Source organism: Gopherus flavomarginatus, chromosome 2, assembly GCF_025201925.1.
Source record: "Gopherus flavomarginatus isolate rGopFla2 chromosome 2, rGopFla2.mat.asm, whole genome shotgun sequence".
In the NCBI taxonomy this organism is placed as follows: domain Eukaryota; kingdom Metazoa; phylum Chordata; order Testudines; family Testudinidae; genus Gopherus; species Gopherus flavomarginatus.
In genome coordinates this window covers 44,115,724-44,130,105 of record NC_066618.1, presented here as the reverse complement: position 1 = coordinate 44,130,105, position 14,382 = coordinate 44,115,724, and the positions used below count along the sequence as shown (strand labels likewise).

The 14,382-nt window shown below is 41.9% G+C and overlaps 1 protein-coding gene across 5 annotated transcripts in view; it reads right to left on the bottom strand.

Annotated features, from left to right (window-relative positions):
* The window catches only part of RUNDC3B (RUN domain containing 3B), a 184,946-nt gene that overhangs the window by 69,166 nt on the left and 101,398 nt on the right, over positions 1 to 14,382 (bottom strand). For all 5 annotated transcript variants that reach the window (XM_050939576.1, XM_050939577.1, XM_050939579.1 and 2 more), the window contains one exon: positions 6,348 to 6,505. In XM_050939576.1, coding sequence (XP_050795533.1) covers positions 6,348 to 6,505 — 158 coding nt within the window. The remainder of the gene's footprint in view (positions 1 to 6,347; positions 6,506 to 14,382) is intronic.

The window sequence follows — 14,382 nt, the reverse complement described above, 5'->3', positions numbered from 1 at the left end:
CCAGTGCTTCTGCAGACTATAGGTGGGATATATGGAGCACCTCAGATGCTTTGTTTGTATTATCTTTTGGAGAGAAACAAGAGAACAAACACTGGGTAAATGGTGAGAGTGCTCATGCAGACATTTAAAGGATTCCAGTTCATCATCCCTTCTACCCAATGCACACATAAGCTTCCTGGGGAGACAGGCAGGCATTATAGACTGAAGCATGTAGATGATGTGCATATGTAGATGAATTTCTCATCTCCGTTTCACAGGATCTGGATAACTGCTTGGCTTTTCCAGTGTTTAACAAATTGTTGCTGGGATAAGACCTAGCCTGCTGAAGCACAATCAGGATAAAATGGGAGTTTGATGATGATGCATCGAGAAAGCAACTGTAGGAAATAAAAATTATATACATTCCTTCAACAAAATAAGCCCTCTTATTTTTTGGTAATCTAAATTAGATCTTGTCTCTTGCTGGATCCATAGATGTTACCAGAAATCCAGTCAGCAGCAGTGCTGGTGAGAGAGCTGTAATCTTTTCTTTCAGATGCAAACCTACCCATAGATCCATGCTTTTCCCACCTCTGTAGTGGATTACTGCAATTTACATTGATCAACAAGTGAAGACCACTTGGAAATGCCAGCTAATATAAAATATATCTGTGAGCTTTCATTAGCTGTGCTTCTCACAGGGAATAATATTAAGTCTGTTCTTTGTGATCTACACAGGCTTGTATTTGTTTCTGGAAATAGTTGATGCTACTTATTTTGATGTATATTTCTACATGGTTTGGGTCCCAGCTGCCTTAGACTACCCATCTCCATGTGTAATACTATGGCAGTTCAGACCAACTGAGCTGTTCAAGCTTACTAGCCTCCTGGTTAAAGAAGAGCTGAGGACAGGATGATTTTAATAGAAATCAACTGTGGTGGTATTCAAGGCAGGGCCTTTTAACACAAAAAACACCAAGTTTGCTAACCTTTGGGACATGCTGTCATGCTTAGTTTTTCCTACTATGTTTTAATCAATTGTTTTGTGGGAGAGGTGGATGTTCTACTTATCTAGTTTACAATATTCTTAATGTAGTAAAGTTTTTTGTATATATGCTTACAGCCTAGGACAGTCACATTTTATACATATTAGATACCGGAAAAAATCTGCAAGGATTTAGGGAACAATTGAAGAAACCCAGACATAGGATATTCATTAGATTAATTAACAGTTCATTGATCATTTCTGCATTCTGTGCATGGTACTGAGATTTTATATCTATTTAATAATGAAAGATGGAGGTTCCCAACTAAATATTTTAAACCAACCATTCACTGAGAGAAGCAAAATACAACAAAAATATCCAAATGATACTTTTTTGCTTTAAAAAGGGTGTTATTTTGATATTTTGTACAAAGTATGATTTGTGAGATATTATTTGAAAACTCACAAGCTGCTGAACGTTATTGTTCTGTTAAAATGTGTGTAACAACATTGCATGTAAAAGCTATGAGATTTTACTATATGATTGTTACTGAAATATGTTGTAATTCTGGGGAACACCCACAGACTAGCTCTTCATAGACAAAGAACTGACTACAGGTGTTATAAAACTATTAACTGATAAAACAACCATTCACCAGCAGGGGAGAGAGTAAGACACTTGAGGATATTATGAACATTAATATTTTTAAACTGCAATGAGTTATGCCAGATATGCCATGTAAGATATCTGCAAAAATGTTATAATTTGCTAAATATGATAATCGCATTTCTGTATTTGTATCACCTTTGTATTAATATGTATGCCTGTATTACAAAACTTGTGCTATGCTTCCAGGTGACACTCCCAGACAGTTTGACATCAGCACTGCCTGCTTGATGGCCCATTATGGGCCATCAGCTACACAACTGACCCATTGAGAGAAGGCAAGGGATACACCTTATGACTCAGCAAGGCATACAGGGGCATGCCTATGAACAGAAAAATCTTCCAAGCCATGTGCTGGGCAGCTTGTGTTTGAAACAAAGGAAGCACAAACTGCATGGCAAAAGACTATAAAAGACAACTGCATCTTGTCCATCTTGTCTTCAATCCTGCTTCTTACCTCTGGAAGAACTTTGCTACAAACTGAAGGTCTGAACATAGGACTGAATGACCCATCCAAGCTGTGGATTTATTCCAGAGGGACTTTCAAGCCAGCAAACTCACCAATACTGCTAGGAACCTGATGGACTTTTAAGTCTTTGTACGTTTTAAGTCTTTGACTGTTTTACTGTTTAACATCTCTCTTGTTTTCTTTTTTCTTTATAATAAACCTTTAGTTTTAGACACTAAATGATTGGCTGGCAGTGTGGTATTTTGAGTAAGATCCAAACCTATGCTGACCTGGTAACATGACTAACCCTTTGGGGTCAGAAGAACATTTTGTATATGTGAACAGAGTTGTTTAAATAACTTCTCATTGTACTGAACCTAGGTGCTGACTGGGAGCCAGAGGACTGGAATGCAATAAAGGGAGCTGTGTGATTTCTTCTTTTGCTTCTTGATAACCAGTGTGGGAGATCAGAAGCACAGCTGGTGACTGGTTGGAGAGTTTAACTTCAGTGTTACCCTCCAGTCTTGGCAGTATCTGCTCTCCCTTTTGCAGTCTGCCCTGACCTTGACATTTCCCGTAAGGACTGCCCCAAGCACCACTGGTCACACAGGGGACTGTTTTGTCTACACCCCAGCTGGGGGTAATCCTCAAAGTATGGGAAAGGATATAGGAATGGAGAACTCATAACCCACAAATTACCTCTTTCCCCCAGTTCTGCTCACGGCAGCTACAACACTTGCAAGAAAAAAGGAAGCTTTTGGAATTAGGAAAGGGGTCTTACCTGGAAGGCTTTCCCACTAGTACAGACTGCTGTAAGCTTTTGAGTAAAAAAAACAACAAACTTTTTTGTTGCTGTTTTCAAGATCACTTAGCTTGGTAAAATTTAGAGATTAGCTTGCATTTTTAACTTACTTCTTTTATAACCAATCCTGACCAATATGCCTTAATCACTTATAATCACTGAAACACTCTCTCTCTCTTTAATAAACTTGTTTTGCTGTTTTATCTAAAAAGTGTGTTTGATTGATGTGTTTGGGAAATTTCTACTCAGGTCAATGGGGCTGGTGCATACTCATTACCCTTTGTTGGAATGATGGACTAATTATGAGCTTGTACCATCCAGTGGGTTACTGAACAGTACAAGACACACATTTCCCGGAGGGTGGCGGTGGGTGAAAGGGGTAAGGTTGGGACTGAGGGATATGCAGGTGTCACCTTGTATCTCTTCATGGCTGGCTGGGCATAGCATTCATGTATTCATCTGGGAGTGACTTTACATGCTGTTCACTAGCAAAAGGAGAGTAAAAGGCATCCGGGCTGGAGAGCTAAGGGACACAACAGTTCAGGTTGCACCCTGGGAAATGTCACACCCAGAAAAAATATAGCAGTTGCTATCTGGAAAGAGGAACAGAATACATAATAAACAGGAGCTGGCAGATTAAGCTGACTCAAGAAGAGGCCCTTCATAAATCCACTGTGGAGTGCACTGTTCTTAAAATATACAGCCTTCACCTCTCATAGCACTACATCTTTATCTTTTACAGCTGATCCTTTTGTATTCTCCATGTACAAATTTCAGATTTATCACACACTTACAAAAATGCCTTTATTCAAGAATATTTTTTAAAAGGTAAGGAAATGGAAAGCCAAATGTTTCAAACTGGAGCACATAACTGTCTAAACGATGAAGATCAACAGCAACCTAAAATGTATTTAGCCTTATTTTCAGCTGTAATAAAATGGTAATAAGTTAAAGCACTGAAATTCACTACTTCAGCAAAAACATAAGCAGAGCAGAACAGTTTCATTAAAAAGAAAGAGACTGTTTTTATAATATAGTAGCACTTTCCATTAATATAGCAAAGGGCCTTAAATCAGTGATCTGAAGATGCTTTACAAACATTAATGTGTTCTGCCTCAACACCTATATGAATTAGGGAAGTATTAGCATCCCAAGCTTATTTACGGCTGTTAGTACAAGAAACTGCAGCACACATTTCACTACTTTAATATGCTAATAGTGAGGCTGGGGGGAGATGAGGAAGCACATAAAACTAAGATACCTGTCTGTACTTGGAGTTCTATAAACACAGGTTCAACCATTTCATAATGTTAATAGCAACTGACCAAATTAATGCTTTAATGCAGGCAAACTGAAGTAACAAGGCCGTTTAGGTTCCCTACCAACTCAGTTTCTGTTTAAGTATGAAGCAAAGATCAAGGGTGGGCAAATATGGAGGAACTATGTTTAGAGAATGCCAGTTGCTGCTAGTTTTCACCCTCAGGTTCCTCCTCTAAGTCATTTTCTCTGCCCTTCTTCTAACTCTCTGGGTTGAGTAAGTAACTGAATTTGCAAACTCATTTTTGGAAGAGTAAATCTGATAGATTTGCTGCAGTCACAACATTAATTTGTGTAAAATTGTACATGGATCTCTAAGTAGCTGCCTTACATTTATGAAAGGAGACTTAGCCCACAGCCCCAACGATGGTATCGCAAATGGCCATATAAGGCGGGATTTTTTTTTTTTGTCTTAAAAAGCACCACATATTCGTACTCCAGCATCTGAGTTAGCTAACACTCCAAGAGAAAAAAAAATGAAGGTTGAGTTTTTCAAAACAGTGCCGAATTTAGTCACACATCCTTCCCTTTATACTGAGCACCCATAACTCCAGTGGAAATCCGCGGGAATGACAGATGTTTAGTACCTTCAAATATCAAACTAGACCAAAGTTGGCACCTTCACAAATCAGTAGCCACTTTTGAAAGTTTTGCTCTAGGATATTAAAGTCCAGTTATTAGCCATAACTGCTAAACTGTGGGCCAGTAATAGAATTTTAATACAGGCAGTTCTCGCACAGCTTGGAGCCAGACTTTCTCCTGATCAGAGAAAATGAAGGGGTGAAAAACACCTCTAGAAGCCTTGAAATCATCACAAATGAAATACAAACTATTCTGTGAAATTCAGCAGGAATGCACAAGTTACAAACATCAGCAGTTCCATGATCTAATAGAAGGTGGAAGAAAAACATTTTTTTTTATTAATTAGACAACTTAAAATGCATACAGAGTGAGATTCAGGGCTGCACCTCTAAGAGGCACAGCCCAGGAGAAGCCTAAGGTGCCTTTAAGCCACCCTTGAAATCTCTCAGATCCTAGGCTACTCCAGGGGCCAAAGTGGACACTGGTGTAACTTATGACTCAGCTGGGGATGCTGCCCAGAATCTCCACAGTGCTATGTGCTGTTGCTCTGCCCATCACCCAGCTATATCCCAGCATACCCCTATGTTAGAGCTCACAAAATGTCTCAGAAGAGATCCTGAGGCTGTTGTCCTTATTTCCTTTCCCTGGGGGAATTCTCCCATCGTTGGAGGAAGGTTATCAGACCCAGAGAAGGATGATTCAGTGATTAGGGCACTAGACTGGGATTTGGAGACCCAGGTTTAGTTTTTGCTCCACAACAGACTTCCCATGTGACCTTAGTAAGTCATTTGTTCTCTCTGTGTCTCATTTCCACATCTCTAAAATGGGGATGATAGTACTTCTGTACTTCACAGGGATGATGTGAGGATAAATACATTAAAAATTGTCAGGCTCTCAGATGCTATAGTAATGGGGGCCACATAAATACTTAAGATAGTTTAATTAAAGCCCCTTTATGTTGCTCCAGCCCTTTTATCTGACATAAAAGCATGGGTGAGAAGCCCATGGCATGTCAAATAATGAAGCCCTCAGTTCTAGCAGAACTGCTGCTAGTGTTTCAAGAGCACCATATGACCAGAATAGAATAGTAAAGCAGGAGTCTCTGGAGGTGTATTTGTGAAGGAGAAATATCTTTTTCCCCAATAAATAAAACTTTTACTACGTCCAAAATAATATTTTGCCTCCCACAAAATGCTTTGCATTACAGAATTTAAATCTAATAGTGATAAAATGCAGTATAGCAATTTTAATTAGAAAAATGTATGATGAAATAGGAATAACTGTTTTCAGCTAAGCTGTCTTAGATCTTTAAGTAGTTGCTTTTTAAAATTTCTTACAACTTTAGAATTCTATACTATTGCAGGGCAGCTGTCTTTGAATATAAAATTTGTCAGCTGATGAAAAATAATTCCACATTTATAAAAAGGAGAACTACTTCAACTTCAAGATTAAGTCTTACTTGTTTTCATGGGACCAAAAATTCATATAAATCATACAGGAAAATACAGGAAACCTGGGAGATGTTGTTACTACTCTAGCAAAGTTTCTCCATCACAGTCTAACTTACAGCTGGTCCTGAAGCTCTACAATTATGTATTCCAGCTGTTCCTTCTCCATTTTATGGGCTAGATCCATATCTTCAATCCTCTGTAGTAGTAGTTTGTTTTGTGAGACAGATTCAGCCAGCTGGGTTTCTCTAAGGCGTACTAGCTCTTCAAGATAACCCTGAAAATGCAGAAATAAACAAAAACCTTTAGAGAATAAGAAATGGTTACTCACTGTATGCACTAACTGTGGTTCTTTGACATGTGTGTCCCTATGGGTGCTCCACTCCAGGTGCACTGGCATCCCCTGCACCTTTGATCAGAGATTTCGCATAGCGGTGTCTATTAACCCCATGCATGTGTATTATACAATTTCGTTCTCCCTGCCATTGTTATATAGCATTGCACAAGTGAACCAACCTCAGTTCTTTCTGTACTGCAAAGCTCCACAGCAGAGAACGCCAAAGCGAAGAGGAAGGAAGACAGTTAATGAGGCATCTAAAGGAGGACAAATCTCAAAGAACCAGTTACTGCACAGAGTGAGTAACCATTTCTTTTTCTTCAAGTAGAGTCCCTATGGGTGCTCAAGTCTAGATAACTAACTAGCAGTTTCCTCTAAGGAGGAGGGGGCTTCAACATCGACTCCAATATCGAAGAAAATATAGTTGAGCCAAACACAGCATTGGATGCAGAGTCACGTGCAGCGTTCCCTCTAATTTTTCTCCCCACATGGAATCAATTTTGTTATGTGCACCAATATGGAGGTGATGTGTGACACATCACCTTCATATTGGTACACATAACAAAATTCATGTGGTGGGGGTGGGGCTGAGGAGTTCGGAGTGTGGGATGGTGCTCAGGGCGGGTCAGAGGGTTGGGGTACAGGGGGTGAGGGCTCTGGCTGGGGGTGCAGGCTCTGGGGTGGGGCCAGGGATGAGGGGCTCAGGGCTGGAGCAGAGGATTGGGTGCAGGGAGTGAGGGCTCCAGCTGGGGATGCAGGCTCTGAGGGGAGACCAGGGATGAGGGGTTTAGGGTGCAGGAGAGTACTCCAGGGCTATGACAGGGAGAGAGGACTCCCTCCCAAGCTCTCTCTCTCTCTCTCCCCCCACAGCAGCACCGGGGCTGGGGCAGGGCGGGGTGGAGAGGCACCTCTCCCTGCCCCAGCAGCTCTGGGGCTGGAGATGCAGGATAGGCACCACTCCCCCGGACCAGCAGGACTGGGCCGGAGGAGGGCCGCCCTGGCCACAGCTGGGTCTGGGCCATTCTGGCAGCCTGGGTCCAGTTGGAGCCGGGGGAGGAGCACCCTGGCAGGTTGGAAGGAGGGACACCCCTTCCCCATCCGCAGCAGGTCCTGGGTGGGCTCCCTGAGTGCCTGCATGGCACTAAATAGGCAGCTAAGCAGCTTACAGGCAACTTAGGTCATGAGTTGTTGCATAATACTCAGCAAACATATGTATAGAGGTCTAAGTCATGGCTCTACATATTTCAGTGATGGGAACGTTATTGTGAAAGGCTGTAGAGGCTTAGAATGGGAGAGTGTGTGTTTGTTTGAGGGTGCCTGGATATTACAAGACTGGTAACAAAAATTAATGTAGTCGGATAGCCAGTTGGAAAGTCTTTGGTTAGAGACCAGAGACCCTTTTGATCTGTCTGCAATCAAGACAAATAATTTGGCAGTCTTTCTGAAAGATTTAGTCCTATCAAGATAGAAGTCCAGGGCTCTCCTGACATCAAGTATATAACAGCACCTCTTCTTTGCTTAGGTGACATTTAGCGTGGAGGACCAGAAGATGAATGGGTTGGTTAATATGGAACTTGGAAGATATTTTTGGTAAAAGCTTGTGTAGGAGCAGGATTACACAGTCCTGCAAGTTGCTGTTTATAGTTAACAGTCCAGAGTCTGGATCGATCTAGTACCCAGCTAGATTGATCACAAAGGGAAGTCAGGCTCTGTCGGTCATGATTTGATGCTCCTGGAGTTGTGGCAAGATGAACTCTAAGTCCCATAGCTTAGCATCCTTTTCTTATAGTTTTTGTTGTTGTTGAAGTCTATGGATTTTGCTGTGTCAGTTTGTGAGCGGTTACTTCTTAATTGGTGTAATCTTTTGATGTTAACATTTCAAAACACCTCCGAGAGGGTTAGTGTGTCCTGATTTTGATTTAATCAATTGTCTTGTCTTTAGGGATGCCAGCCTCCACCTCAGGGTCATCAAACTGCCCTTCCTTAATTATGGGTGCGCATTGATAGTTCTCTGGTGTCGTTAAGTTTTTTCACTCCTCCTTCCTTGACCATCTGGCTATAACAATGGCCTTCACACCTTATCTTTTTCTGATGCATACATTCCTCATTCACACAAACAGTCTATTACAGAGACCTTTAAAGATATAAACACAGCAGTTTTCTGTGGAGGTATGCCGCTACTACTGACATGACCCAAAAAGACCTTAAGGCAGAAGATAGGCTGAAAGGGAGCACCCAATATTGAAAATGGTCCAGATGGATAGTAAAACATAGGAATCATTTATGAGATGGGTGGATCACTATATGGAAATGTGTGTCCTGAAGGTCGAGGGCTGAGAACCAATCCCCTAGGTCCAGTGACAGAATTACTGCTGCAAGTGTCACCACTTTTAATTTGTGTGCCTTCAAAGAAGGTGTTGAGCAGCCCTAAATCTAGGATGGGTCTCCAATCACTGTTCTTTTTTTTGAACCAGGAAATACCTGGAATAAAACTCCTTCCCTCTGTGCCACATGGGAACTGGTTATAGAGCTCCCAAGAGTAGGCGAGAGCATCTGTTTCTTGTCATAGCAGATTCTTGTGAGAGGAGTGGTTGAAGATGGATGAGGAAGAAGGGGCAGACAGGTGGAAGACAAGTAAAGTGGATGGAATGCCCTGTAGAGATGATCTCCAAAACTCACTTGTCCATGCCCACTGGAAGCGGTAAAGGTAGCCACTGAAGGAAGGAAGGCAGATGAATCGATGCAGCTGGTAAGAATGGGAATGGTAACTCAGGATCTCAACCAACCTTCCAAAACTTGTGCTTGGAGATGGAAGGCTGCGAGATTAAAGGTTGAGAAGCAAATGGTTTTCTTCTCTGGAACCTGTCTCTTATGTTGAAGTTTGTATGATCTCTGGGAACTCAAGAATTGGATGGGATGGGATCTCTGCACCATCTGGGACTTGCTAAACTTTCTCTTCTGGGCAGGTGTATAGATCCTGAGAGAACACAAAAGTATCCTGGAGTCTTTTAACAGGTGCAGAGATTCATTCATACTGTCAGCGAACAGTTAAATAAAATTAAGAGGTAGGTCTTCAATCATATTTTGGACCTCCTTTGGATATCCTAAGAGCTGGAGCCAGGAGGCCCGTCTCATAACTACTTCTGTAGTGATCGAACAGGTGGCAGTATCAGCAGTGTTGATGGAGGCCAACAAACATATTGTGAGCAGATGGCCTTCCACAATAATATCAGCAAGTAGGTGCTTAATAAAAGAGTTCAACTTGGTGTAATTTGTATGACTGTATTTCACCACTAGTGCCCAGTAGTTGGCTATTCTGAATTGTAAAGTAGTTGCCGTGTCTCAGATACAGCAAAGTCTTGGGGAAATTGAAACTTCTGCAGTATTGAGAGTGTTGTTGGTAGCATGTTCATGGCCTGTGTCAAAGTGATAGTGGCTGAGAGAAATGACAGTACTGTGAATCTCAACCACTCCGGGGGGAGTCCAGGTGGAGCTTGAGCGAGGTTCTTTGATACCAAGTGAGAATAGATAAAACTTTTCTTGCTGGATTGTTTTGCTGATGGTACCAATGACTTCTCAGAATTAAATACTTTACAGTCCTTAGGTCCAACAGTGCCCTCAGTACCAGAGAAACCAGCAGCCTCATGAGTACTAGATCAGACAGCAATGGGTGCCAAAGTGGCTGGAGTCAGCAGAGACTGAAACTTCTTCAAGGTTGAATCCCTTCCTGGAGAACTTGGGAGATGGTCTTCAGGAGTCTTATGGGAGGAATCTTGGGTCTTCCTCTTAGATATCCTTGAGGAGTGTGGCTCAGAGACAGTGGAGGCAGAAGTCTTACTCAGAGACCAGTGTAGTGAGGGTAGGGTGGGGATCTTTGGCCTGGGTCAGAGACCAAGAGCAGCAATAAGAAGTCGAAGTTTGATCTCCCTGGTTTTCCGGCTCTAGATTTTAATGCCAGACAGAAGTTGCACTTTTGGGAAATATAAGATTCCCTGAGACAACAGATGCACAGGACTGCCTTCCAGCAATGGTAACTGGGAGAACTGGGTATACTATATCTTCCCAGTAAAGAAAAACTCCCAGGAGCGAGAAACTACCTACATTTAAAAAAAAATAAAAAATTGAACTGCTACAGCTGAACTACTGATTACTATTAAGAACAACTATAATAAACCAACTACTAAAAAAGACTTACAGGGACACAGCTGAGGTAAACCTCAATGCAGACAACTGAAAAGGCTCAGTCTCAGGCTGAGGTGGTTGAGAAGGAATTAAAAGCAGTTTGCCTGCACAGTGCTATATAACAATGGCACAGAGCATGAGACTGAGTAACATGCATGTGTGGGCTCTATGGATATTCTTATGAGAAATCTCCAGTCAAAGGTACAGGGGGCGCAAACACCTAACATGGAGCACTCATAGGGACACTACTCAAAGAAGAACAAAAGTTACAAAATTAAAATGTTCATATTTTGCTGACATAGGACAGAGTATTCCTGTTTATTTTTTATTTTATTTTAACAGTATAGTGAGCAGACATGAACATAACACTTAACTGGAGCATAGTAGTCCCTGACACAATAATAGAGCATCTTATGGGTTATTAATGCTTGTTTGAACAAGCAATCTATGCTCCATGAAATGGAAGCAGCAAATGGAGGAAGAGATAAATTAGATAAAATGACCAAGAAACTGTGACTGATGGATGAACACTGGAAGGAAAAAAAAAATCCTCCCCAGAAATTGATTACAACTCTATTACTTAAGTAATAGTTGCCAAAGTCACTAAAGGTATATAAAAAAATCAGAATCAAGCTACACAGCAAGTCGATGGGAGCTGACATAAAATATTTGCAATTCAACCTCTACAAAAAGAATTGAAACAAAAGAAAAGTTTCATAGCACCAAATTAAACATGAAAACAGCAATAAAAAGTCAAATATTTATCACTTGTAATGAATACTTAATATACAAATAGAAGGTAGGGCAGGAAAACACAAGAGGAGATGGTTACTCACCCTGTGCAGTAACTGAGGTTCTTTGAGATGTGTGTCCCTATGAGTCCTCTACTGTAGGTGCGGCAGAGCCCCTTGTGCCTGGAATCAGAGATCTTCATCAGCAGTGCATGTCGGACCACACTCTTGCACCATGAGCAGGACATATATCTAGCACTGTGTGGTCCAACCATCCCCTAGTTCCTTCTCTGCCACAGAGCTCATGTGTCAGCTCCAAACCAGATAGGAGGATGGGTAGTGGAGCACCCATAGGGGAACATATATTGAAGAACCTCAGTTACTGCACAGGGTGAGCAAACTTCTCTTCTTCGAGTGATATCCCTATGGGTGCTCCACTGTAGATGACTCTAAAGTGGTGCCCCTAATTGGAAGGCTGAGGCTTTGGAGGAGCATTTACTGCAGATGATGGGACTGTATGTTCCAGGAGAGCGTCAGCTGTGGCATCACGAGACATGGCGTAGTGATTGTGACACTGCATCCCATATTCTTCATAGTGATATTATTAAGATATGATTATGCAATAATTATAATGCAATTTTGTACAAAACATGGCATGTAAGGAGTCATTGGAAAAGTTATGATTTCCTGGATATGATTATCCTATTTGTATGCATGCATCATTTTTGTATCTAACGTAATGAATATTGACTATGTATTTGTATTTCACATGTAGTCACACCTGGGTGACACCCACTAGGCAAAATGCTTCCAGTCTAAATAGCCGGTAGTGAAGGACCCATTTAGGATAACGGGCCATTATGGAAAACAATAGGACTTAAGAGAAGCTTATCCCCTACCTGGTGAGCCTTCCTGTGGATGTTTCAGCCAGCCTGTAAGCAATGGCTGCTATGACTCTGCAAGGACATGTGACCACCCAACATGACTCTGGACTCCATTTTGGGGGCCTGTGTTTTTCCACAGGCTGGTCTGAGAATGGAGTTTGGAACAAAGGGTTCCCGCTCTATGCTAAAGCTATATAAGGTAGGGAGTGACACTGTTTTTCACTCCCCACACAAGAGAAATTCTTGAAACACCTAAGGAACAAAGACTTGAACTGGGGGAAGTGCTGAACTGAGGCTAAAGCGATTTCTATCCTGTGTATTGAAACCTGGGGATCTCAAGCTGCAAAGCAACTGCAGCTCATCCCTTAAGAATCTGAAAGCCTGCCTGTATCATCAGTCAGGATGACAAACTGCTAATTCATATCCAATCTATCTAGTATATTAAGCTTAGTTCGCGTTTTTGTTTATTTGCTAAGTAATCTGCTTTGATCTGTTTGCTATCCCTTATAATCACTTAAAAATCTATCTTTTGTAGTTAATAAACTTGTTTCTGCTTTATCTAAACCAGTGAGTTTGAATTGAGAGCTTGGAAATCTTAGCTCAAGGGCAAAGGCTGTTGAATTTCCTCTCCACATTGAGGGGGAGGCAAACTGGACAATAAATTCATACTGATCAGGGTTTTGATGAGGGCAGGATGGTATAGCTCTGGGGTCCTAGGCTGGGAAGCCGGTGGTTATTTTAGCTGTAGCCTCTCTATCGCTGGTTTATGCACTGGCTAGTCAGCCTGCATGTAACTGCAGCTGAGTGTGAGCAATATTTTATGTCAGCTCCCTGCCTGTGTGAATGGTGGTGGAAGTGTAGAACTGGGAGCACGTCTGCAGCTTGCAGGCTGGTGAGTCAGAGGGTTCAGTGGTACCCCAGTTCCAGGTGGCACTGCACAGTGAATCCATCACAGTGATGGGCCAGTATCTGGTGATGCCTATGTGGTCATTTTGCAAAGGTCATCAATGAGGACATTATTGAGAAAAGCATTGGAGGTGGAAAGCGAGGCCGTGGAACGTCCTCTCATTGCAGTAGGAGGTTGCAAATTGTGTAGTTGTTAGGACAGATGTATACACTGTGAGATCCAGTTGAACAGGTGTTTAGAGATGGCTGAGACTTTGCATCTTTCAGCTGCTGAAAGGAACAAACGTGGTGATTTTCTAAAAGGTTTAGTTCTGTCCACACAGAAGACTAATGCTCGCCTGACGTCTCAGGTGTGCAGTGCTGCCTCCTGTTGGTTGCTTTGAGGATTCGGGAAGAAGCAAGGAAGATGGGTAGGTTGATTAAGATAGAAAGATGATGGAACCTTAGGCAAAATTTTGGGATGTGGATGCCATGTAACTTTGTCTTTATGAAAAAGTGTGTATGGGGGATATACCATAAGGACCCCAATTTCACTGACTCAACAGGCAGAGGTGATAGTGACAAGAAAAGGTCATTTTCATTGATAAGTGAACTTAGGAACATGTTGCCACCGGTTCAAATGGCGGTTTAGTAAGAGCACAGGACGAGGCCAGGGTCTGGTTCTCATGTGTGAGGATAAAGATTTTTGGAAACCATTCAGGAAATGTTTCGTGAGTGGGTGTGTGAAGATGGCAGTGAAAAGTGGTGATGGCAGCCAAATGCACATCAATAGAGCTGGTGGATAAGTCTGATTGCTTAAAGATTAAAATATAGACCAGGCTAAGTGGCAATGATGAGAGACTTTAAGCAATCGGGATTATCCACCAGCTCTATTCATGTGCATTTGGCAGCCACCACACATGTGGGCATCAACCTGATGAGAGGTGCACTAGCATTGGACCCTTGTCCATTTGTGAAGATAAGCATATCTAGTTGTGTTGTGACTGCTATTCAAGAGTATCTGTTTAATAGTGTCTGAGCAGGTTATTTCTGAATCCCGGAACCACAGAGGAGCCAGGCTTTGAGGTGGAGAATCTGTGGATTGGGATGGAGGATGCAACCCCTTCCTATGAAA